Source organism: Gouania willdenowi, chromosome 12 (genome assembly GCF_900634775.1).
Source record: "Gouania willdenowi chromosome 12, fGouWil2.1, whole genome shotgun sequence".
In the NCBI taxonomy this organism is placed as follows: Eukaryota; Metazoa; Chordata; class Actinopteri; order Blenniiformes; family Gobiesocidae; genus Gouania; species Gouania willdenowi.
Genome location: NC_041055.1, coordinates 6,403,433 through 6,427,152, shown reverse-complemented (window position 1 = coordinate 6,427,152; position 23,720 = coordinate 6,403,433). Strand labels below are relative to the sequence as shown.

Below are 23,720 nucleotides of genomic sequence, written 5' to 3'. Positions count from 1 at the left end.
AAGAGAGGCAAGACTTGACCAGGACTGTGGGGATGAGATCGAGCTGACATGAGGAGGGTTTGGATTTTTTTAATGAGGTTAGAAAAATCTTAAAAATGAAAAAAAAAAAAAAAGTATAATCCATCTATCTATAAAAATAATAAAGTATAATCTATTTATAATATATATATATATAAATAAATATATATAATCTATCTATCTATAAAAATAACAAAGTTTAATCTATTTATAATATATATATATATATATAAATAAATATATATAATCTATCTATCTATAAAAATAACAAAGTATAATCTATTTATAATATATATATATTATAAATAGATTATACTTTGATATAGATTTTATATATAAAAAAATCTATCTATCTATAAAAATAACAAAGTATAATCCATCAAAAAATTTAAAATAAATAAATAAAAACAAAATATAATCTATTTATCTAAAAAAGATAAATAAATGAATTTAGAAAATAAGAAGAAATCTTGTAGAATATTTTTATCTATACAATGAAAAAAGTGTATTCTATCTATCTATAAATAAATAAATAAATAAATAAATAAATAAATAAGTAAATAAAAGTACAATCTATCTGGTTATTTTTGCCGTCATGGAGCAACACTGCCACCCTCCGGCCGCCTCGCGCTAACACACCCTCCTTCCTCTCCTCCACAATACATCGTCCAAACAGAGCTCCTCTCGCGCGCTCGGGCACGCACCCACTATGCGCGTCCCCGCGTCCCATGCGCGCACGCCGAATACCGCTTCTGTTTGGATTTTTAACGCCTTCTTTGTCCCAGCATCCTTTTCTTCATTCCCTTCCTCCCTCACCGCCGTCCACAGCCTCCATCCCCCGCCGCCTCTCCTCCCCCCTCGGCCGGAAACATGACGGCCAACAGCCGCTACCGGAGCCGCGCGCCGCGCACAGGTGAGCTCACCTCCTCCAGGTGTGTGTGATTAGACTCCACTGATTGGCTGATTAATAACCACAATGTGATTATTCTGTGTTCTGATGTCTGCGGATCAGATGATGGAGAGGTAAGCACGCGCGCTGTGTGTGTGTGTGTGTGTGTGTGTGTGTGTGTGTGCGTGCGTGTGTATGTATGTATGTGTGTGTGTGTTTATTTGCATGCTCGTACACGCCACCGAAGCCCCTCCTCCTCCTCCTCACCTGACACCTGCAAACGACTGGCCACACAGAGACCCGCCATATCATTATGAACACTGAATTGGAAAATAATTATTTCTTATAAAATGGAGTGGCAAACTGCATTTTAAACCATGCTGTAACACTTCAGCTGGTGATCATTATACCTGGTGACTAATGGAAACTTTAATGCTGTCACTGTAATCTCAAACTCATGTTCAGTCCCAATACAACAACATGCAGCTGTGCACTTATTTTAACTTTGTATATCCTTATAATCAGTGTGACACTGTCAGAAACAAGTCACAAGATAACATGGTCACTAGTTGAACCATAACACCAACGAAAAAGCGCTTAAAGCTGCAGTTTGTACTTTTTTTTGGTTTGTTTTATTTGGTCAAAAATCCATAATCATCTTAATATATTGTAATCCAAATTGTTTTAGGTGGACAATGAATCTCTTCTCCTTCTCCTGGCTCTGTAAATTAGCTTTAGAAATATAGGACTTCAGCCAATCAGAGATCTTTCCACCAATAGGATGATCTTATGAGCTGTTTTAAGCATTACTATTGGCTGTTCGAGGTGCTCGTCAAAAGCTGATGCACGTTCTGGAGAGTAGGGACAGTCCCATGGCATTATTTCATCTGAAGTCTCTAATGCGGCTTTTGGCACAGCGGTTACACGGCAAAGCAAAAGGAAGACTGAGGTGGAGAAGCAACAGAATAAAGGCACAAACTAAATAAAGGACTTCGCGGAGGTCCCTCTGCATGCGGTGTTTGCGACGGACTGCACGCGATACGCTTTCAGTCAGCAGTCGGATCCAAGTCAGAGAGAGATTCTTCATACTCTCAGATCCCTTTCTCCCTTTCTCTCCCCGCTGCTGTCTTGCACTGCCTCCAAACTTTCCAAAGTCCCTCCCTCAGAGGAGCTAACAAGCTAACGTTAGTCTGACAGCAACATCACAGTAATATAACATGCTCTGTTAAAAGCATATTACTGCAGCGCTTCTCTCTCTCATTGTGCACACACCTCAGCAGCAGCAGCAACAACACAGTGTCATTCACAGCAGCTCACACGGAGGCTGCTGCACTCACATGAACAAACGCATGTACTACATAGTTCTAGCGTAACAATTACAAATCAAACATAATGTAAATCAAGCAGAAAAGTCACCAGACTCCTCCAGACCATACACTGTAAAAAAAAGACGGCGCTCCAGCTCCCGGAAAGGGGCGGGGACTGTGAGCAACAGCTGTCACAGTCCATCAAACACAACCCTGGCTCTGATTGGTTTTTTATGCTTGGTTGCCGTGCTTTCTGACAATCTGCCAAAGGCAGCAGGAGCAGCAGGGGGGACTCAATGAGTCACTTTTATAAGAGTTACGGACTGCACCTTTAAGTAAACCTGTTTATATCCAGCTTCGTAGTACAGCTTCCCTCTGACGGAGAACGTTGGATTATGTGAAGGGCGCTAAGGGAGATAAAACGAATATATACTGTACTTATCCTGATGTTTGGACCAGCCTTAATCATTATTGTACTTCCAGACACAAAGCAGGAATGGCTTTAATAACCAGTTTGACTCCAAATTCCCAGACAAATTCCTCGTGTGTATTCATACACTCTTGGTCAAAAAAGTTGATTCTGATCTTAATCCATTTCAACATTGGTGAAATGTTCTGGAAAAACATTGATCTCCTCCAGATACCACAGCACAACTTTCCTCTGTGGATGAAAGATGTTTACGCAGTAGGACACACACACACACACACACACACACACACACACACACACACACACACACACACACTGGACATTAGATTAAGCATTAAAGGCCGGCAGTGATGATACTCTGATGGACTTTTATACAAACGTTCACTCTGCTCACATCACACACCATCTGTCTCTATTTAAGCCTCTTCAGATACACACACACACATGCATACACACACACACATGCATACACACACCTCCCCTCCTGTATCATCATGAGTGCGTAAAGGACCGCAGGCAGCCACTCAATAAAACATGAGAGGAATCCTGGGATTGTCCCACTAACGCTGCTCCACTCCATCATGCATGTGTTCACGGCTGATTTGGTGTGTGTTTGTGTGTGCGTGTGCCTGTGTGTGTCCAGTATTTGTGTGTGTTGTCTGTGACCTCACAATCAAGCCCTCAGACAAACAGAATGCAGAAACAGAAAAGGACAAATTCACTGCCAATGGCTTGAAGAAGAGCTCCCAGCCAGAGACATAGAAATGAATTTGTAGACACAAAGTGTGCAGACTGGTTATGGGAAGCGCTCGGAGACGACGTCTGTAAAGATTGTGTGTGTGTGTGTGTTTTTCCAGGAAAAGGAGTACGTGGGTTTTGCAACGCTGCCCAATCAGCTGCACAGGAAGTCGGTGAAGAAAGGGTTTGACTTCACCCTGATGGTGGCAGGTGAGCTGTGATTTAATTACATAAATAAGTTGAATCAATCATCACAAAGGCTTTAAAGGATTGGAAGAAATTTCTATCCCCATTAATAACCATACAATCAGTCCAAATGTATGTCAACTACCATTTATTATATATTTTTTGAAAAATGGCAAAGAAATGCGCAATCCTGATCCAATCTGAATGAAACTTGGTGGAATAATTGAGAAACCAACCTGGTACAACTTAGTCAAATTCTATAAAGATTGGTCCATGACGACCTCAGATATGAGTTTTTGAACGCTCGCCAATGATGAGAGATAGGGATGTTTGGATTATTTAAACTGACCCAGAGTCAGTATATTGATCCGGCTCCCCTACAAAATGTAATGGAATCTTCCATGGCACAAGGTTTATCTTTGGTTAAGATTTTGTCATAATCCATGAAGTCCTTTGGACTTAATCCTGCAAATAAATACACAAACAAATAAAGAAATGCCGTTAAAATATTTACCATGACGGAGGAAATAAACTACCACAAAATCAATAGAATAAAATAAAGCAAAATGAATGAAAAATAGAATACCGTAAAATAAAAACAAAAATATAAAATAATTTTAAAGAAATGCACGAGAATTGTATGATAATCCCTACCACAGGGGGCGCTAGAGCAATCCGGCTAAGACTTTATCTGGAAAAATCCAAATTAATCAACAAATATAGAACTTTGAAATTGGGTAGAAATAAAATTAAGACAATCTTTGACCAAATTACAATATCTCAATGAAGACTAAAATTCTTTAAATATCCAGATTCACCTAAAACAAAAGAAATACACCACAAAAAAAATGAATGATCTTAATCCCTCTAATGCATTTTTTAAGATTAGGATTTGGTTTTGAAAGTAATGAATTTGGTATTTGTAAAAATGACATTGAAACAACAGAACACCTCTTAATTATGCTGTGAAACGCAGCAATTTTTAAACTTATTTTCAGATTGATTAAAGAAAAGAAAAACCCAGAAGCTATTACTTTATAGTATAAACTTTGGTATCATATTAAAAGCGAAACAATTGTAATGGCCAACTAATCTTATCCAAATTGTTTATTTATGAAGCCAAATTTCTCAAGATCCCACCCATCTTCATTTGCTTGTTGTACGAATTTCAACTTTACATTAAATCCATAAAATGTATAGAATCCAAACTAGCCAAAGACCTCTACTTTTTATTCAAAAATGATATCAATAATATAATTATTTTAATTTTAATTAAAAAAAATGTTGTCTAATATGTCTGTATTCATGAAGGAGTCTGTAAATGCTAAACATTGCAATAGATAATATTTAACTCACTGGTTTGTATATTTTGTTTAAAATAAAGTGGGAAAAAAAAAAAAAAACTATAGGACTTTGAAACTCAGCAGGACAAAGCAGGACCGTCCAAAATGTTCAAAATCTGGGAGACGAGGTACCTGCAAAAAAAAGAGAAAATAATTATAATTGAAGGAAACATAATGGTGATGTTGACTATTTTAATGACATTTGAGATATCTAATGATGTAGCCCATAGACATGAATGGGAAAAGTTACACAGATTGAGTTACGTATTTCTAACCACACTGGGAAACTGAGGCTGTACTCAGAACATGACACCTGAGGACACACCCACCAAGCACATTCTGCTTTGATTTGCACATTTCTGGTGATTGTGTTACAGCTTTGTCCTCATCACAATGTCAGTGTTTCACCAGGCTTTTACGAAGCCTTAACAAGATTTTTGTGTTTCCTTCATTCTAACCGACCGCTCACTTTGTTAATTTTCTATTAAAACACTCATTTAGACAGCGAGGGCGATGCTGAGAAACCAACCGTGGTGTGTTGGTCACACAGACTGAGACAGGATGTCCTTGTTTTCAGGCAGTTTTCCCATCACACCTCCACACGGTGACAGATTGTTCCTGAGAGAAAAAACAGTTCAGTCTCATTGGAAAGAGAGATTTACTGCATTTACAGAGAAAATGCATGTGAGGATTTCAGCAAACAGCATTGTCACTTAAAGGACATGTCGTCGAATGCTTTACAGTAGGGCTGGGTGATTTTGCACAAAAAAAATCTCTGATTTTTTTAAAGAAAAATATGAGTTCTGATTCGATTTTCTATTTTTTTTTTCAATGCACTTAAAAATGACTCCAGACATCAGATATATTGTCAAAAGTGCAACTTTATTGCTGTGATTGTCCTCGAGAGTTAAAATACATAGAACAATCCCAAAATAAAAAGTAAATGAGGCTCTGTCATTCAATAATTTCAAGCTTTAACCCAGGTTTAAGCAAAAGTGCAACCAAATCAGATAACTACATAACATATAACATTACAATTAAAAAATAATAAACTTTTCCCTTAGCATCTCAGCATAGTGCGAATAAAAAATTAAACATGCCTGTAGCACATATATAGCCTACTCAAAGGTAACTAATGTTAACAAAGAGGGGGCTGGCTCACATCGCGCTACGGTAACCCACGAGGACGGAACGCGAAAAAGTCCGAAAAAGCTGTGGTGGAAAATAAATAAATAAATACAATAAAAAACTTTTTAAAAATCTCCCAAAAAAAACCTCCAGAATTTGCAAAATAAAAATGGTTTATATCTACAAATTCCATAAATCGATTAAATCAATTTTTGGCCCAGCTCTACTTTACAGCATTGGTTCCCAGTGACCCCATTTTGATATCACAAGCTTCTGATGGTGTTTGTTTATGGTGTTAAAAATGCAGATTAGCCAGAATTAGTTCACAAAGTGAAGATGCACCAGCTCAGATGTTATACTTTTATATTTGAGAAAGTATAGAATACAGTTGTTCAAGATTGTATATGGTGTTATATTTACAACTGAAACATTTTTTTAATGTGTTTTTAATTACAAATTTTTCTAAAACAATTACTAGACATGTCAGGTGACACCACATGGGTTCATGACCCCAAGGTTGAAAAACACTGCTTTACAGCATTTTTACAACAAAATACTGGATTGAATGAAAATGTAATAAAATATAATGAAATAAAATATGATAAAAAAAAGTTTAACAAAATAAAACATGATTAAAAAAAGAAATGATAAAAAAGGATACATTAAAGTAAAATGATTGAAAAGAAAATGAAATATAAAATGAAAATGCGTGAGCTCTTTATTAGCCTCCTTCCCACCAGGAGGCGCTAGAGAGTGATCCTGGTGACAATTAGTGCATAAAAATCTAAAATAATTAAAGTAATTACAAAAACATCAGAAAACAGCAGTGATATGTGATTATAGAATATCTCCTGCAGTTCTGGTCACACTGCCCTAAGCAGGCCAGATACCATCGTACACTGATAGCATTCACCAAGGTCTCTTCTCGGAGGCTCTGTCATTGTTATGACTACCGCTATCAGCAACATACAAAACCCTGAGAGCACAGAACAACATTCAGCTTCATTGAGACACACACACACACTGAAATATCAGAATCCCAGAACGGTCCGTTTCCAAAACCCATTGATCAAATAAACCCTGCATCCACATCTGACCAGCAACCCTAAAACTTGACTCTGCCTCATTCATCCAAAACCGCCACAACAAGCACGATTGTCTATAATATTCTGCACGTTTGTGTATTGGTCAAATCGGGCAAAAACTGGAGGTACAAAAGACGGAATAATAATCATAAATAGAAATGATCTCACAATTATGATGAGTCACAGAAGCTGCTGTCTGCACTTTGAAGCATAATGAGCAATAAATGACTTTAACTGAGTCTACTATGGATGAAAGCTGGCTGTCAATCATCTGTGGTTGGTTTGTCTGAACTGTGTCACATTTACAAGGAAACACTAAAAATGAATGCTGGGATTAGATTTAGGACTTTATTTTGGTGGTTTTTAATTATTAAAACATATACTGTGTGTATTTACTCATATTTTGTGTCTTATTTATTTTTTATTTCGCCTTTTTTTATTGTTTTTTTTTTTTTTTTTTTACGTGTGTGTGTGTGTCTGTCTGTTTCTCAGGTGAGTCTGGTCTGGGTAAATCCACGCTGGTGAACAGCCTTTTCCTCACTGACCTCCATAAGGACAGAAAGCTGCTGAACGCTGAAGGTGAGTGATGTCCAATAACATAGCCCCGCCCCTTTACCCTTTGACCCTGCTCAGCCAGCGCTGCTATGTGCTTAGCTAACCTAAAATTACCTTGGACTGGAGTTCATTCCCAGTCTGAGAGGAAGGAACGCACATTTGCCATCTGTGAACCGGTTAATTTTCAAGTTTCCTTTCCCCTCGCATGGAAAGAAGCCCAAACAATGACGGCATATGGAAGGAATATGAAACAGCGGCTGCATAGAATAACCCCCTAAAATTATCATAATGATAATACGGAAACAACAACAAAAAACAATACAATACAAAACAACAACAAAAAACTATACAAAACAACAAAAAACATATAAAAACAACTTGATAAACACAAATGGGGAATGCTACGAAGCTAGAGTACCTCTTATTGCACTAACTTCCGGGATTTAATCAGTGTGTACTGTCCTACAAAGCTCGCTAATATCTTACGCAGCGAAATCATCACGGTAACTTAGGCTGAACGACTAACCTGGTTGGCCAGGTTGCTCTGCCAGGTTTCTATATTGATTGGTCAGACGCTGCAATCTCCAACCCGTTTATGGGAGCACTCACGTACCCAGGCTGAAAACGCTTGGCTTAAATCAGCGTGTTGTTACCGACCGTCGTAGGACAGCTTCTCTCTGACAGGGAATGTTTGGTTAGGTGAAGCCTAAGGGGAGATTAATCCAGGATATAATTATCTAGCTTCGTAGCATACCTCCAAAATAACAGGAATGTATAAAGTGTGCCCCAAAAACACACAAAACACAAAACTCCAAAAATCCACAACATAAATTGCGACAAAAACACACATAAAGACAATACTAAAAAAAGTACACAAAAGGCAACAAAAACTCAACAAAAATACACAAAATGTCAACAAGAATAACACAAAATGTCAACAAAAATACACAAAATATCAACACAAATATGCAAAATGTCAACAAAAATAAATGAAATCTCAGCAAAAATACAGTATATGACAACACAAATCCCTCAACTTTACCATCAGAAGACGACGCCTGAGCCACAGTCACACGTAAAGATTAGAAATGTGTAACTCATGCTGTTTTAGGGCTTTTGTAATCTAATTTTTAAGTCACAATTTGGTAAAAACAAATGATCATTTTGTAATTGGTTATTGGGCGTAGAAGTTAAGGACTCTAGGACAGGGTGATAATAATCCCCATCTGTGTGACGCCACTAAGAATTCTTCATGGTAATTCCTTCAGAGCGGATCCATCAGACGGTGGAAATCACCAAACACACGGTGGACATCGAGGAGAAAGGAGTGAAGCTGAAGCTGACCATCGTGGACACGCCTGGCTTTGGAGACGCCGTCAACAACACGCAATGGTAACGTTTTAATCAGAGATCTGATCGATTAAAGCAGAGTTAGACAAGCTGGAGGAAGATGTTCTTCAAGCTTCTGATTGTCAGTGATCACAAAAAATGGACAGATTACGTAATTTACTTCTGAAATGAAAATGTTATCATTATTACTTTCAAAACTTTTTATTTTAAGCAAAATTCAAGTGAAGATTGAAATATGAGATAGAATATACCCTCACATGCATTTTTGAGGATGATATTACGCATTTATTTGCTATTTTTCTCTGGAAACGGGTGGGAGAAAAGACGCAAATTTTAAATCTTGCTTAAAATGTTCACAGTCTTTACCTTCTTTTGGAATTACTGAAATTATAGCTGCCCTATATGGGGGGGGTCTCTCCCTTTTTGAGTGCCCAATTACATATGTGATGTCATTTTGGGATTAATTGATCCTTAATACATTTATACTACTTGGCCGAAAAGCCATCTGAACCAGGACTTTTATGTGGTTTTGGCCTTGATATTGTTGCTACCTTCACCTCTTTGTCAGTTATTTCTGCTACTTAATTTCTGTTTTATTTTGGTCCTGTGTAACTGTAGGCACATCCAATGTTTCAAGAAATTCTCTATTTCATTTACGTTATTTAATTTTGGTTGTGAGGATAAATTCTTGTAATATTCTTCAAAGCTTTGTTGGATCTCTTCCAGTTTATACTGTATTTTCTTTGTTCGAGAACATTTTATTTTAGTGATGGTAATATCAGCCTCCTGCTTCCTCAACTTATCAGCTAATAATTTCAATGCTTTACTACCTGCCTCATAATGTCCTTGTTTTAGAAATATTTTTAATTTCCTCTGAATAAATTTCAACTATCTCATTTTGACATTTTTTAATTTCCCCTTCATTATTTGGTCTCACTTTATCCTTGTGTTGTTTCTGAACATTTTTAAGTTGATGATTTAAATCATTGAGTTTCTCTTGTCTACGCTTCTTTAGTAATGAGGAGTAGGAAATAGTTTTCCCCCTCAACACCGCTTTGTAACCATCCCAAACTATAGGTACTAAAAGAGGGGAAACTTCTCCATTTTTGTACATTTCCATCTCTTTTTGTAATCCTAATTTTGCCTGGGCATTATTTAGTATGTTTGAGTTTAATCTCCACAGTGTTGTTTTTACCATTTTTATTGGTGAGTGTTCAGATATGTCAATCATTCCAATATCACATCATCTGATTTTAGATTGGTCTTTTTTTAATATGAAGAAATAGTCTAATCTCGAATATGTGGATTTTGGTGCTGAATAGTAGGCGTAGACGCGGTTAGTTGGGTTGAGAACCCTCCAAACATCAATATTACCAATTTCCTCTATAATATAATTTATTGTTTCGATCATAGGTATATTGTGACCTCTGCTGGTACCAGATGAGTCCATCCTCGTTAATTTTATGTTCATATCACCTCCACATACAAGCAACCCATGAGATTCTGTTGATACAGTATAATATGGAATAATCTTTGATAAAATTGCCAATCACTTCCTGGAGGAGCATATACTGTGTACTAAATAGTGTTAACAAAACCCCTTCAATCCACCCTATGGTCATTATATATCGACCCTTCCTATCCTTAATTTCTGAGATATGTTGTTATTGAACTTGGTTTGAGATAAAGATAGCAGAACCTCTTCTACACACAGATTTATAGGAGTTAAATGTGTTTAAAGCCTCCTCTTCTCAGTTAAATGCGTTTCCTGTAGAAATACCACCTGCATCTGCTCCCTTCTCAACTTTGAAATGATTTTCCTTCTCTTGATCGGGTTATGGATACCATTTACATTATAGGAAAGTATCTTTATAGCATTATCCTCTTAAGATTTCTCAATAGAGTTTGTGTGACAGCTCCCATGCTGTTCTGAACTGCAGTGAACAAAAGAACAAAATAACTAGTTAAGTTGTGAACCTTCATCATCAACATCATCAAATGTTCAATAGAACTTTGATAGGTGGGGTTCATAGAAGGGCCCTGTGTAAGTTGTTGGACTGCAGCCTCCCTGAGGGAAGACCTCTTGTTCCTGAAAGGGCCCTCAGTCGCCATGGTATTACCATAAGTCTTACCCAGGCGGTGCAAATACAGTCCATAAAAGAAAAACAATCTCCCAACATAGTTATTAATTGCCATCATTTTGGGTTTTCATAATAAAGATTAAAATTGCAACAAGAAAAACACATGTCACCATCTAATTTTAAATCAAAGGCATCTGACTAATCCTTTAAATAAGAGGAAAAAGGAAATAAAATAAAAAGTTTCCGTCACTCCTGGGGGGAAATAGCAGCTTCCAAACAAAACATATATTCCCCCAAATACGGCCATTGTGTTCATTGTCTACTCAGCCTTGTCTTGGTCTTCCTGTGATGAGCTCCAGCTGATTCTGGAGCCTGTCCTGTAAGTTGATCCTCTTTGTTTACGACCCTGGGTCTGTCTTCGTCCGCCGCTGACCGTCCATGTCAGCCTGTTCTGCTCCAGAAGGTTCTCGGGTGGTTTAAGCACAGTAACCTGTAATGCCTTCTTTGCCATCTCCTCCATCTCTTCCTCCTGCAGAGCTGTACATACGGGTTCCGACCAGTTAGAAAACTCAAAGTCTGGCTGGGAAGGGCGTCTGGAAGCGAATCCCCTTTTCCTTCAGCACTTTCTTTGCTTTTGCATATTCGTGTCTTCTTTTGAGCACACTCGGTGCATAGTCATTCTCAAAATTGACTTGCGCACCTTTCCAGGTAAATCCCTTTATCTGCCACACTGTCCATAGGATATCGTCCTTCATTCTGTAGCTTTGAAATATAACAACAATCGACCTTGAGAGAGCCCCTTCTCATGGTGTCGGACCCAGCGCTTGGTGTGCCCGCTCGATCTGGATATCCTAGGGCAACGTTTTAACAGTTCCTCAATGAAATGTATCATCAACGGAGACTTGTTCTCAGACCCCTCCTCCATAGAATTGATCCTGATGTTGTTTCATCTGGATCTTCCCTCTTGGTCAGATTGTTAAGCAAGTGAGTCTCAGAATACGTTCCTTCGCCTCATCAAGTCTCAACTTTGCCTTGCTGATCTCATCTTTAATCTGTCAGAGTTGCTGCTTGTTGTCTTGACGGGAACTTTTTATTTCTGCCAGTATTGTGTGTAGACTGACCTTGACGTCTTCTTCTTCTTCCATGTCAGTATTAGCTAGTGGACTGCAGTTAGCATTAGCTTGTGAGCATTCATGGCCAACGCCATCCTGTGAGTTGACGGTCTGTGTTTTTCTTGGGTTTCATCTTAGTCTGCCTGTCCCGCGTCCACATCTTGCCCTCATCGATCTTTTTGCGTTAGTTAAAGTAGCGTTTGTCAAGTTCAGCACCAACTGTCGGAGGAATGAAACTTTTAAGCTGTCATTTTTGCGGCTGCGCCCGGAAGTTCCAATATGGTGAATTATTTTTTGCTTGTTTTTGTTATATTTTTTGTCTTTGTCTTTGAAATCATTTTCTATATGTTGTTGTTTTTGTTGTCATTTAGTGTTTAAGTGGTTGTTTAGTGTGTCTTTGTTATCATTTTGTGTACTTTGGTTGGCATTTTGTGCATTTTGCTGTCGTTTTCTGTGTTTCTGTAGTTTTGTGCGTTATGTTGCACTTTATATTGATTTAAACTTCAAGAATTACAGTTTTGTTTTGGGGGCCGCACAAAATTAGACCGAGGGTTGCATGTTGCCCCCGGGTCGCCTGTTGTCTCTGTCTGCTGTTAATGACTGCTGTAATCACATCTAATCAGTCAAAACTGAAACGAAAATGGGTAAATTTTGAAATGGAGATTACACATTCTTCTGTTATCAATCATTAATTTTAACAGGAGTATCAGATTTGTATTTCATGTTAGTCTTCTGATGTGTGTGTGTGTGTCCCAGTTGGAGGCCGGTGACCGACTACATCGACCAACAGTTCGAGCAGTACTTCAGAGACGAGAGCGGACTCAACCGCAAGAACATCCAAGACAATCGAGTGCACTGCTGCCTGTACTTTATCCCGCCGTTCGGACACGGGTAACACATGCACACACATCCACACACCATGAATGTGTGTGTACTCACTGAAGCTCACGTCATCCTGCAGGCTCCGACCGGTCGACATTGAGTTCATGAAGGCCCTGCAGGACAAAGTGAACGTTGTTCCTCTCATCGCTAAGGCTGACTGCCTCACACCAGTGGAGATCAAGAAGCTCAAAGATCGGGTGAGCACATCATACGATCAACGAGTTTGCTTATCCCAAACCTGAAAACAGGCAATAGTCTTTCTATAACTGAGCCAGCCGCTGCGTGACTCACACTGTCCTGAACATCTCGGTTAATTCCTGGCTCTCCGTGGGAGTAAGTAGAGTATGGTGTTTTTTTCATGTGTTTTTTGTGTTTGCTCACAAGCTGAGGGAAGAGATCGATAAGTACGGGATAAAGATCTATCAGTTCCCCAACTGTGATTCAGACGAGGACGAGGAGTTCAAGCAGCAGGACAGAGAGCTGAAGGTGAGACGATTCACAAAGTGTAAAACTATCGATAGAAAAGCAGGGAAAGATTTCATACACTCAGCAAGTCTTTGATCATCTCGGAGTCTTTTGCCAGTTTGAGTCTTTACGTACTTACTTACACCCACCAAATCAAGTCTTCACCATTCAAACACTCGCCAGTTGAAGCCTCTATTCCCATATTTTTGATTCACAGACTCATAAACTCCAGTTTTTATGATTCACAGTCACCAACTCGAGTCTTTACTAGTTACAAATATGCACACTTACCACACAACTCTCAGTCCTTACTTGCACACAATCGTGAACTTGAGTCATTACTAGTTACAAACATACATACAATTCCCACACCCAACAGCATGAGTATTTACAATTCACAAACTCCAGTCTTTCAATTCACACACTGACCAACTTGAGTCTTTTCTAGTTACAAACTCAAAAACTCTAGTGTTTACCATTCCAACACTCACAAACTCGAGTCTTTTCTAGTTACAAACTCACCAACTCAAATCTTTTCTAGTTGCAAACTCACCAACTCAAGTCTTTTTTAGTTACAAACTCACCAACTCGAGTCTTTATCACTCCCACACTCACCAACTCCAGTCTTTACGATTCCCACACTCACAAACTCTAGTCTTTATCATTCGCACACTCACCAACTAGAGTCTTTACCCCCTACAAACTTTTCAACACGAGTCTTTACCGTCACACATTGATTGCCTTGGGTCTGTACCCATTCTAGAGTGTTGATAAGCTCCTTGAGCTCTTGTCCTGAGCTTTGTGTGTGTTGGTGACGCAGGAAAGCTCGCCGTTCGCAGTGATTGGCAGTAACACAGTGGTGGAAGCTCGAGGTCAGCGTGTCCGAGGGAGGCTTTACCCCTGGGGCATCGTGGAAGGTAAGAACTGCTGCGTTCGCACTTTTTTTCTTGTTCCTCCGGTCTTGACCTGATGTCAGTTCCTGCGGTGTTCTATAGTGGAAAATCCGAAGCACTGCGACTTTGTCAAGCTGAGGACGATGCTGGTGCGGACTCACATGCACGACATGAAAGACGTCACCGGCGACTGTCACTACGAGAGCTACAGAGCGCTCTGCATCCAGACCATGACCAGGTGAGTCATTATAGGAAGTAAGACTATTTACCTCTACATAGATACATTTGTGCAGCCTCTGACTTTACGTTTCAAACTTTCCCCAATTTTGTTTCTGAGTTTACCCATCTCTACATATTTCTGTTTCGTTTCGTCAATTTTCCCTAATCAGATGTCATTACAGGCTATTTAACTTCCTGAAGTATGTTGTCATTATTTCATATTCATTCACAGCAGAAATGCCCCAAAACAAGCATACACTGAGATTACACAAGTTTTGATGTCCAGCTGTTCTCAGCCTTGGGATCAGGATCCCATTTGGAGTCGTGAGACACGACTCATTATTGTCACTTTTAACCTCTTTTCACCTTAATTTATGCTTATTTTTGCCAATTTAACCACATCCACGATTTGTCATGCCCATTATTTGATAGTTTGAACTAATTGTTTGTACTTTTTAAATTCTATTTCCACTACCCCCCCTCCCCCATTTCTGCCATTTTTAAGCCAGTATTGATGCTTTGAACCCTTTTCTGTCTGTTTTTGTCCACTCTAATTTGCAACTTTTAACCAATTTCTGTGGTTTTTAAAATCCTATTGCGCCACCTTTTCTACTATTTTTGGTCAGTTTTAACCCATTTTATTTCTGATTAAAACAGTGATTCACATCTTTAAGATGACTATATACTATGACACAAATAATACTAAACTTCCTGGATAACAGTGGATTTTATTCAGGTAAATAAATAAATGTGGTCATCACAGATTAGAACAATGGACCATCATTTTGCTGACTTTATGGATGGACCCCAAACAGCTCTCCGCTTTATTCCCCCTTATAGATGGCCCTGTCTCCACATTACTGTTTCAGGTACAGTGGGGTTCCCCGGTCTCTGGCACTTTTATTTTGGGGGTTGAGGGCAGAAAATGGTTGACAACCACAGCTTTAGACCACCTGTTTTACTGCAAAAATATATAGTGAAAATGTGTGATATTTCCCAAACCACGTCAGTGAGGGTTTAGTCCAATAGCAAATTCCATTATAGAACGTGAACTTCTATTAGGGTTAGGGTTAGAATTAATGTGAGGCTGGATGTCAGCCAATCAGAGATCTTTCTACAAACACGTGTGCTCCATGAGCTGTTTTGGGCATTTCTATTGGCTGCTCGAATGAAGTCATGCACGTTCACGGCCCATCGGTATTAAACGTGCATTGGCAGACCTTCCACCAGAAGTCCCCATAACAATGTTAGACGCAACAGTTATACAGCAAACCAAACGGAAAAAGGCAGACCGAGGTGGAGAAGCAACAGAATAAAGTCACAAACATACTGAGGAGGAACGGACCACTTTTGCTTTGCATCCTCACAGAACTCCGTGACTGTGCAGGGTTCGCCCCCCACACACACACACTGGTGTCAGAGGGAGAGTGAGAACAGACAGGATAATTTGCGTGTAAACCTAAAAGAAGCTTATTCAAGGTGAATTCATTTTACAGTCTGGGTGCGGAGTGATGGTTGTCACTGCGCTGAGCACTTGCTAGGGTCAGTGCAGCCGCCTCTGTCAGCTCTCTGGCGGGAACAAGCCGACGACGGCAGCCGCTGCTCAGGACAGAAACTACTGAGTGATACGTGCATTCATGTCAGAGTCTCCAGAAAAATTTTGTCTTTACCTGAGGACCCCTGCAGCCCTTTAGCTGCCCCCGATGCTGCCTGTGTGATCCTCTGCTTACATAACCATAATAACCATTCACGTATTGTTTTTGACATGTTTCACACATGACAGCGGTTGACTACTTCTCCTGTCCACAGTAAGATGAGTGCAGACAAGCGCGTGGAGAGTCCCATCCCCATCCTGCCGCTGTCAGCACCTGACGTGGAGACGGAGAAGCTCATCAAAAAGAAGGACGAGGAAGTGAGTGTTCTAAATAATGCAGCAGGTGTTGCGTAACTGAGACGAATCCATGACCCAGATGTGTGGTTACGTAAGCCGCCTCTCATCCTCCCCCTGTTGTTTCCTCTCTGTTTTCATCCCCTCTGTGTGTCGATCAGCTGAAGCGGATGCAGCACATGCTCCAGAAGATGCAGCAGCAGATGCACGAGCAGGACCTGTGACTTCCACACCTCTGATAACATCTGTCCTTCTTTTCCTAGACTATCAGACACAGACACGGTTCCCCTTTTGATCTAATCTCTAGCTTTTACCTGATGTTCCCTGAAACAGAAATCCTGAACAGACGCATCGTTTACAAACTTTAAGAGTTAAGTTACAGATACAGGAGGTAGATATGTCAGTCACTTTCTTCCCTGTGGTTTTTATCAGATGCTGAGAAAAGTAAGGGCTGTCTGACTTAAAAACAGTGTTTTGGCTTTAGCCTTTTTGTTGCACTAGGTTTGGTCTTTAAAGTTGGAAGCAGGTATTTTGTGTTTTATTAAATTTGATCTTTGGTAGATATAATTTGTCGTCACATGGTCTGATTTACTTATTTGTATTTATTTAAATCTTCTTTAATTTTTGAAAACGTTTTGATTTTGTTTTTTGGGGGCATTCAAACTCAAGTGGTTGTAATGAAAATCAAAGTACGTTTTCATTATTATATTTTTTCTTAAAAAATTATGTAAAATTGCAAATAATTGAACCAAATGATGCACAAAGTTTAAACAATTTTTTTTTACAATTGACTGAGAAACTAAAATGTCTCTCATTATGAGTTTGGGAGAAAGGCGATATAAGGACATACCAAGACATGTTAAATGATATACAAGCATAATTTATTTTATTCCACTAAATCTACAGGTTTATTCATTTTTTTTAAATTAACTCATTGGCAAAATACTGAAAGTTTAAAAAATTCTATTGACTAAAGTAAGGCAACATAATTTCACCAGAAAACTAAAACTGAGACTAAGGGTAATATTTACACTATCTGTAGCGTTTTTCACTTAAAGTCTGGATTATTTGACTTGTATGTGTTTGGGACTTTGCAGTGTTCCCATGCACGGTTAAATAATGACGACGAATGGTTAATTGTCATGTAAAGACGTGGACTGTTTATTTCAAGTGTGGGCAGAGGATAGTTTCCATCAGGAACTGGACGAGAACCACAGACTTTCTGAAAATTCCGGGAAGCTTTTGACCGACTCTGACTAGACGAGGAACACGTTTCTGACTAAAAGTCCTGGATTTTGAATTAAAAAAACTTAAGGTACCGCCGCATGATGGAAAATCAACCTAAGGTAATGTCGGTATGTGAAGTTAAGACACAAGACTGGTTTATCATACTGAATTTAAACTAAAACTAAAAAGAATTCCAAAACGAAAATATGATTCAAATAAAAAAAAAAATTAAAATAGAAAGGCCTGAAAAAAACACAACAACAATTTATGATTAAGGTTTGTAAAAATTATTTCTAAGCATATTAGGGATGAAGTCTGGTAAACTTTAAAAGCCATGACCAATATGATTGTAAAGTTGCACATGCTAAAATAAACAGCAACTTTTTGCAACATTTAGCAACAAACCACGTTTAAAAAACGTATGTGAATTTTTTAACGTTATTTTTGTCCAGATTTACAGCAATATTTGTGAAATTTGTGATTTTTTTTTTCTCGTAAAAAAATAATGTCACTGTTAAATCTAAATGCTAAATTTAAATATTAAATGTTGAATCTAAATGTTAAATGTAAAATCAAAATGTAAAATCGAAATTTAATTTATGAATTTACATTGTAACTAAATATTTAGTTTCACCCATGACTTTTAGATTTAAGATTTACATTTACATTTAGCTTTAACAGTGACATATTTTTAAGAGAAAAAAAATCACAAATTTCACAAATATTGCTGTAAATCTGGTCAAAAATAACATAAAAAAATTCCCACAAGTTTTTTTAAACGTGGTTTGTTGCTAAATGTTGCAAAAAAGTTGCTGTTTATTTTATATGACCGATAAGGTTGCATTTTTATATTCAGCACGTTTTACAAGTGCTTAATGATAAATGGTCACACAATTTGTTCAAAATGATAAACAAACCTAATATAAACACAATATAGTTTCAAACCAGGAACAATAAAAATAATATTTAATAACAAAAAAAAAAGACAATTTTACCTACACATTACTGCCACCTAATGGTTTGGAGGACAGGACAGTAGATCATCTTACAAAGAGAAAAGGTATTGTTTGATTTTTAATAATAAGAGTGCAATATGTCTGTACGTTGAATTTGCAAGTGAGGAACTGTTTGATGTTGTGGTTTAAAATCATAGTCAGCTGAAAAACAACTTGTGTCACATTTCTTAACGCCGATGATAAAAATGTATTGAAACACATCATCAGCAAACAGAGGAAGAGGATGACATAGCGATGAAGGCTGGCCTCTCGCCGCATTGAATCAATTACTTAACGTCACCGGATCGAGAGCGAACGCCATCAGTGTCTTTTTAATCCCACCAATGCGTGCATCCCAGCCGAGCAGTTAAAGCTCCAGTCTCCTTAAGCCATGGTAAATATACATGCATTCATCTGACCGACCATTACAAAACCCTTTGAGCGCAGTTATGCCACGAAGACCACAAAACCCAACACGTCACTGCTAGCAGGGTACGTTTGTTAGAAATGAATGCAATAAAAAAGAAATGAAAAAAAACAATCAGCAAATTTGAGAGTTTTGCATAACTGATAGATTTTAAAAATCTCACAGGATTCCCTGCTGTGCAAATGGTAGCATAGAAATAAACTCCCATTCAAACGAAAATTCAATGTCTTCACTTTAATCTAATTGTGATAATAAAGTTTTGATGCATGTGTATTTTTGAAGCTTCAAATAAAGTTTTAATCTGATTTAGTTTTCTTTGTGAGTCATTAAATTTACTTACAGGAAAGCTTTATGTGTTGTTGCTATTGCATTGTTTTGTCCTGTTAGACCTGTAGTTTTATTCTGAAAGTTGAAAATGTATAGAATATGTACAAAAAATTCTAAATTTGTCAAAAAATATAGTTTCTTTCCTCTGGGATTCAATATGATTTTATTAATACATGATAGTAATTACTGTACATTTATTTAAATTTCATAGTAATAATTTATTACTATTATATACTGTATATATATATATATATATATATATATATATGTTTTTTTTTTAAAACATTTTATAAAAACTAAAATCCATAATAATGCTTACTTTATGCCTTAGAAGTTTTATGCCCTTCCATGCACATAATATGGATGTAAATTAATTTGTATTATTCTTAACCAGTGTTTCTTAACCTTTTCAGCCCGCGACCCCCAAAATAAAGTTCCAGAGACCGGGGACCCCCACTGTACCTGAAGGTGGTTGAACACAGACATGAACATTGAAGAACAGTCATGTGGAGACAGGGCCATCTATAAGGGGGAGTAAAGGGGAGAGATTTTTGGGGCCCATCCATAAAGTCAGTCTATGAATTTGTGATAACCACATTTATTTATTTATCTAAATAATATCCACTGTTATCCAGGAAGTTGACTATTATTTGGGCCATAGTATATAGTCATGTTAAAGATGTAAATCCTTGTTTTAATCAGAAATAAAATAGGTGAAAAGGAAGACGTGGTGAAATGGGATTTTAAAAACCACAGAAATTCGTTAAAAGTTGCAAATTGGAGTAGCCAAAAACTGACAGAAAAAGTGGTAAAAGGTGTTCAAAGTGTCAATATTGGCTTAAAAGTGGTAGAAATGAGGGGAATGGGGGTTGGGGTAATGCTATTTAAAAAATAGGAACAATTAGTTTAAACTGGCAAATATTAGGCATGACAAATCGTGAATTTGGTTAAATTTGTGAAAATAAGCATGACGTGGTGAAAAGATGTTAAAAGTAACAATAATGGGTCAACATATGTGACATTAGGTGGGAAAAGTCGTGGCAAGTGTTTAAAAGTACAGAAAATGTCTTGACAGTGAAAAAAAAATGTGCAGAAAAGGTATTGAAATTTGATGGAGAAATGGCTGAAATTGGAGTAATGTAGCAAAAATGCATTAAAAGGAGCAAAATTATGGCAACAAAAAGTGATGAAAACAGGTTAAAATATGTCAAGTTTGGTGTGGTTGCAGAAAAAGGGCTCAAAAAAGATATTCTTAGTTTCTTGAAGGCATCTAGCGTCTTCCTCCACAGGGGACACACGACCCCAAATGGGGTCCTGACCCCAAGGCTGAGAACCCTTGTTAGTACAAGCACATGTTTCAAACTAAATGCCCTTGGACCAAATCTGGACCCTTTAGAACACTAAAATTGGCCCGCAGAAGAAAGCAAAAGTTAGGAAGAATTCTTTACCTCGTAATAAAATAAATACAAATGAAGTAAGAAAAACCATGCATATATAAATAATTAGAAATGATAAAGAAAGTCTGAGTCTATGAGTGGGGGGCTGTGGGGGGTCTTGTTTGTGGTCCCTGTTCAGGCTGAGGGCGGCCCTGCGGTCTACATGCCTGCTTGTCTCATTCCTCGGAGTAGAGGGGCTGAACGGAGCAGCCTGAACATGCCCACCCTCTGTGCTCCTCCTTTGGCCTGGTTGTCACGCTGTGATGCCCCGGTATATGTCCCCGTCTCCGCGGAACAGTAGCCGGACCGTCGGTGAGCTCAGAGCCGGGATGGAGCAATGCGAGTCGGACAGGTCGGACAGCGGTGCGTCGACCCAAAGCACGCTGTGGAAGCAACTCCAAGCCCGGGCCAAGCCGCTGCTCGGCCCTAGGCTGGGCGCCAGGGAGCCCGGCAAGAAGGACCGAGGAGTGTCGATGTTCCGCCGCCTGAAGCGGAGGGAACACACGGCGCTGGACCGAGTCATCTCCTCCTCACAGCCCGACCTCCTCTTCTCTCAGCCGGACGAGGCCGCGGTGAGCAGCGGGGAGAAGCAGCGGAGCTCCGGTACACTCAAGTCCTCCAGCCCCGGTAAACCCACGCTGGCACTGCTGGTCCAGTCCCACCATAAGAGCTCCTCTCTGGGGTCGGCGTGTCTGGACCGACTGAGAGAACCGAAGCAACCCGACGGGGATGAAAAGGCAGCAACAACAGCAACAGCTGCAACAGAGCCGCATCTGGAGAGCAACGAGCAACCGGTGAGTTTCTACCTGCGACACCAGAGTTACAATTATTCACTGCTAAACAACAACAACAACAAACCACTAAAAAATAAAATACTCAGCTACACAACAACAACAACAACAACAACAAACTACTGAAAAGGAAATGCTCACAGTGAGCTAATAATGACTGAAAAATAATAATCATTTATTGTTTCTAGTTACTTCATCTAAAAGTTACTTTTAATTAATAATATATAGTAATGTGTTACTGGAAAAGTTACATGTAAGTTACGTAAAAAAAAAATAGAATAAATCTTCTTAACACTTTACCTAATGCCCTTAAGGCCTGTACTACAAATCTAGATTTCCTTTTATCGCGATAACTTCCAGGATTTATTCGGTCTGTGCTGTACTACGACGCTGGCTAACCTCTTTCTGGGCTAAATCACCATGGTGACTTAGGCTTAACACCTAGCCTTGGTCTGGACCAGGTTATGATGTGAATAAGATCTGAGTGAGCACTAAAACCCTGTTTCCTGACCAATCAGTTCTCCTGGAAAATGAGCTGCTCATTGTTATTAGATCCTGATTGGTGCAGATCTGACAGCTGCATTTAGCAAAGAAAGATTATTAATGAATATGAAAGATATAGATTTATATCTGATGGACTGATCTACAGTCATCTGATGAAGCCTGTGGAGAGACACTCTACGCGGAAGGTCATTAATTAATTTATTCATTCGTACGCTATAGTGACGCTGACAGCATCAACAGGAACATACTACAGTGAACCAATGTGCTCTCATCCCAGTGTGTGTGTGTGATAAATTGAGGAGGTCTACCTGAATATAAACACGTCTGTGATGTAATAAAGTGAAACTAATCAGAGCACGTTTATCATCCCATGGATTAATACTGTATGATTTTGCACTTTTACGCATTAACAGTGTCAGCAGCTTCCTGCCTGTGTTCTTTTCTTCCTGCTTTTTTCTGCAGCAACAGTGTTGTTTTTGGTCTGAATTATGGATTTTAATTCTTCGTGTTTTAAAAGAACTATTCCTCAATGATTGTGATTGGTCTGACGCTGCAATGTCCATCCCTGTCACAGGGCGTGCACGTAACCAGATATTACAGATATACTTATCCAGCTTCGTAGTACAGGCGCCACGTGTTTGTGTTACAACAACGCATGATTGTGTTAAGACCGTGTTACAACAACACACGATTATGTTACGACTGTATTAAAAACAACACATGATTATGATATGACTGTATAACAACACATGATAATGTTACGACTGTATAGAAACAACACATGATTATGTTACGACTGTACAAAAACAACACATGATTATGTTACGACTGTACAAAAACAACACATGATTATGTTACGACTGTACAAAAACAACACATGATTATGTTACGACTGTACAAAAACAACACATGATTATGTTACGACTGTATTAAAAACAACACATGATTATGTTACGACTGTATTAAAAACAACACATGATTATGTTACGACTGTATTAAAAACAACACATGATTATGTTACGACTGTATTAAAAACAACACATGATTATGTTACGACTGTATAGAAACAACACATGATTATGTTATGACCTTGTAACAACAACATGTGATTGGGTTACGATTGTGTTACAACAGCACATAATTGCACGCAATGCAAACATTTTGAGTATAGCATAATAATTATAGTTGTGTAAATCCCAATACTTTTATTAATCAGTAATTATGAAACAAAAGTTTTGTGTTTCTTTTCTCGCAGATTAAAAAAGGACTTAAAAACAGACGGTTTTAAGTAAACTGTTGATATCTGACTGAGCGATGTATGTGTAGTACTGGGAGCAGTAGCACAATGTGGAACTCCCACCGTGTTTTAATCACTCAGTGAATTTCCTACAGAGCTGAGTGAGTTTTCATTAACGGTACCTGTGAGAGGGATTATGGGCTGCAC

General features: G+C 38.5%; 2 protein-coding genes across 8 annotated transcripts in view; both read left to right on the top strand.

Moving 5' to 3' along the window:
- The first annotated feature begins 689 nt into the window (after positions 1 to 689).
- septin5b (septin 5b) lies at positions 690 to 18,182 on the top strand. Of its 3 annotated transcripts, XM_028462954.1 has the most exons (12): positions 690 to 931; positions 1,031 to 1,041; positions 3,502 to 3,592; positions 7,617 to 7,703; positions 8,948 to 9,071; positions 12,979 to 13,113; positions 13,184 to 13,301; positions 13,489 to 13,590; positions 14,390 to 14,486; positions 14,565 to 14,700; positions 16,491 to 16,593; positions 16,731 to 18,180. In XM_028462954.1, the coding sequence occupies exons 1-12, from the start codon at positions 889 to 891 to the stop codon at positions 16,791 to 16,793; spliced, it is 1,110 nt and encodes a 369-aa protein (XP_028318755.1). In that variant the 5' UTR covers positions 690 to 888; the 3' UTR covers positions 16,794 to 18,180. The 3 variants fall into 3 exon arrangements, with proteins under 3 accessions (XP_028318755.1, XP_028318757.1, XP_028318756.1); XM_028462956.1 differs by lacking the exon at positions 1,031 to 1,041 and having other exon boundaries at positions 16,731 to 18,181; XM_028462955.1 differs by lacking the exons at positions 690 to 931; positions 1,031 to 1,041 and adding an exon at positions 3,197 to 3,249 and having other exon boundaries at positions 16,731 to 18,182.
- Positions 18,183 to 21,160: 2,978 nt separating this feature from the next.
- The window catches only part of mctp1b (multiple C2 domains, transmembrane 1b), a 47,618-nt gene continuing 45,058 nt past the window's right edge, over positions 21,161 to 23,720 (top strand). For all 5 annotated transcript variants that reach the window (XM_028463385.1, XM_028463384.1, XM_028463383.1 and 2 more), the window contains exon 1: positions 21,161 to 21,775. In XM_028463385.1, coding sequence (XP_028319186.1) covers positions 21,245 to 21,775 — 531 coding nt within the window. In that variant the 5' untranslated portion in view covers positions 21,161 to 21,244. The remainder of the gene's footprint in view (positions 21,776 to 23,720) is intronic.

Coding starts and splice junctions, on each gene's coding strand:
- septin5b (XM_028462954.1), top strand. CDS start 889: ATGACGGCCAACAGCCGCTACCGGAGCCGCGCGCCGCGCACAG. Junction 3,593..7,616: donor CTTCACCCTGATGGTGGCAG/GTGAGCTGTGAT, acceptor TCTGTTTCTCAG/GTGAGTCTGGTCTGGGTAAA. Junction 7,704..8,947: donor AAAGCTGCTGAACGCTGAAG/GTGAGTGATGTC, acceptor TAATTCCTTCAG/AGCGGATCCATCAGACGGTG.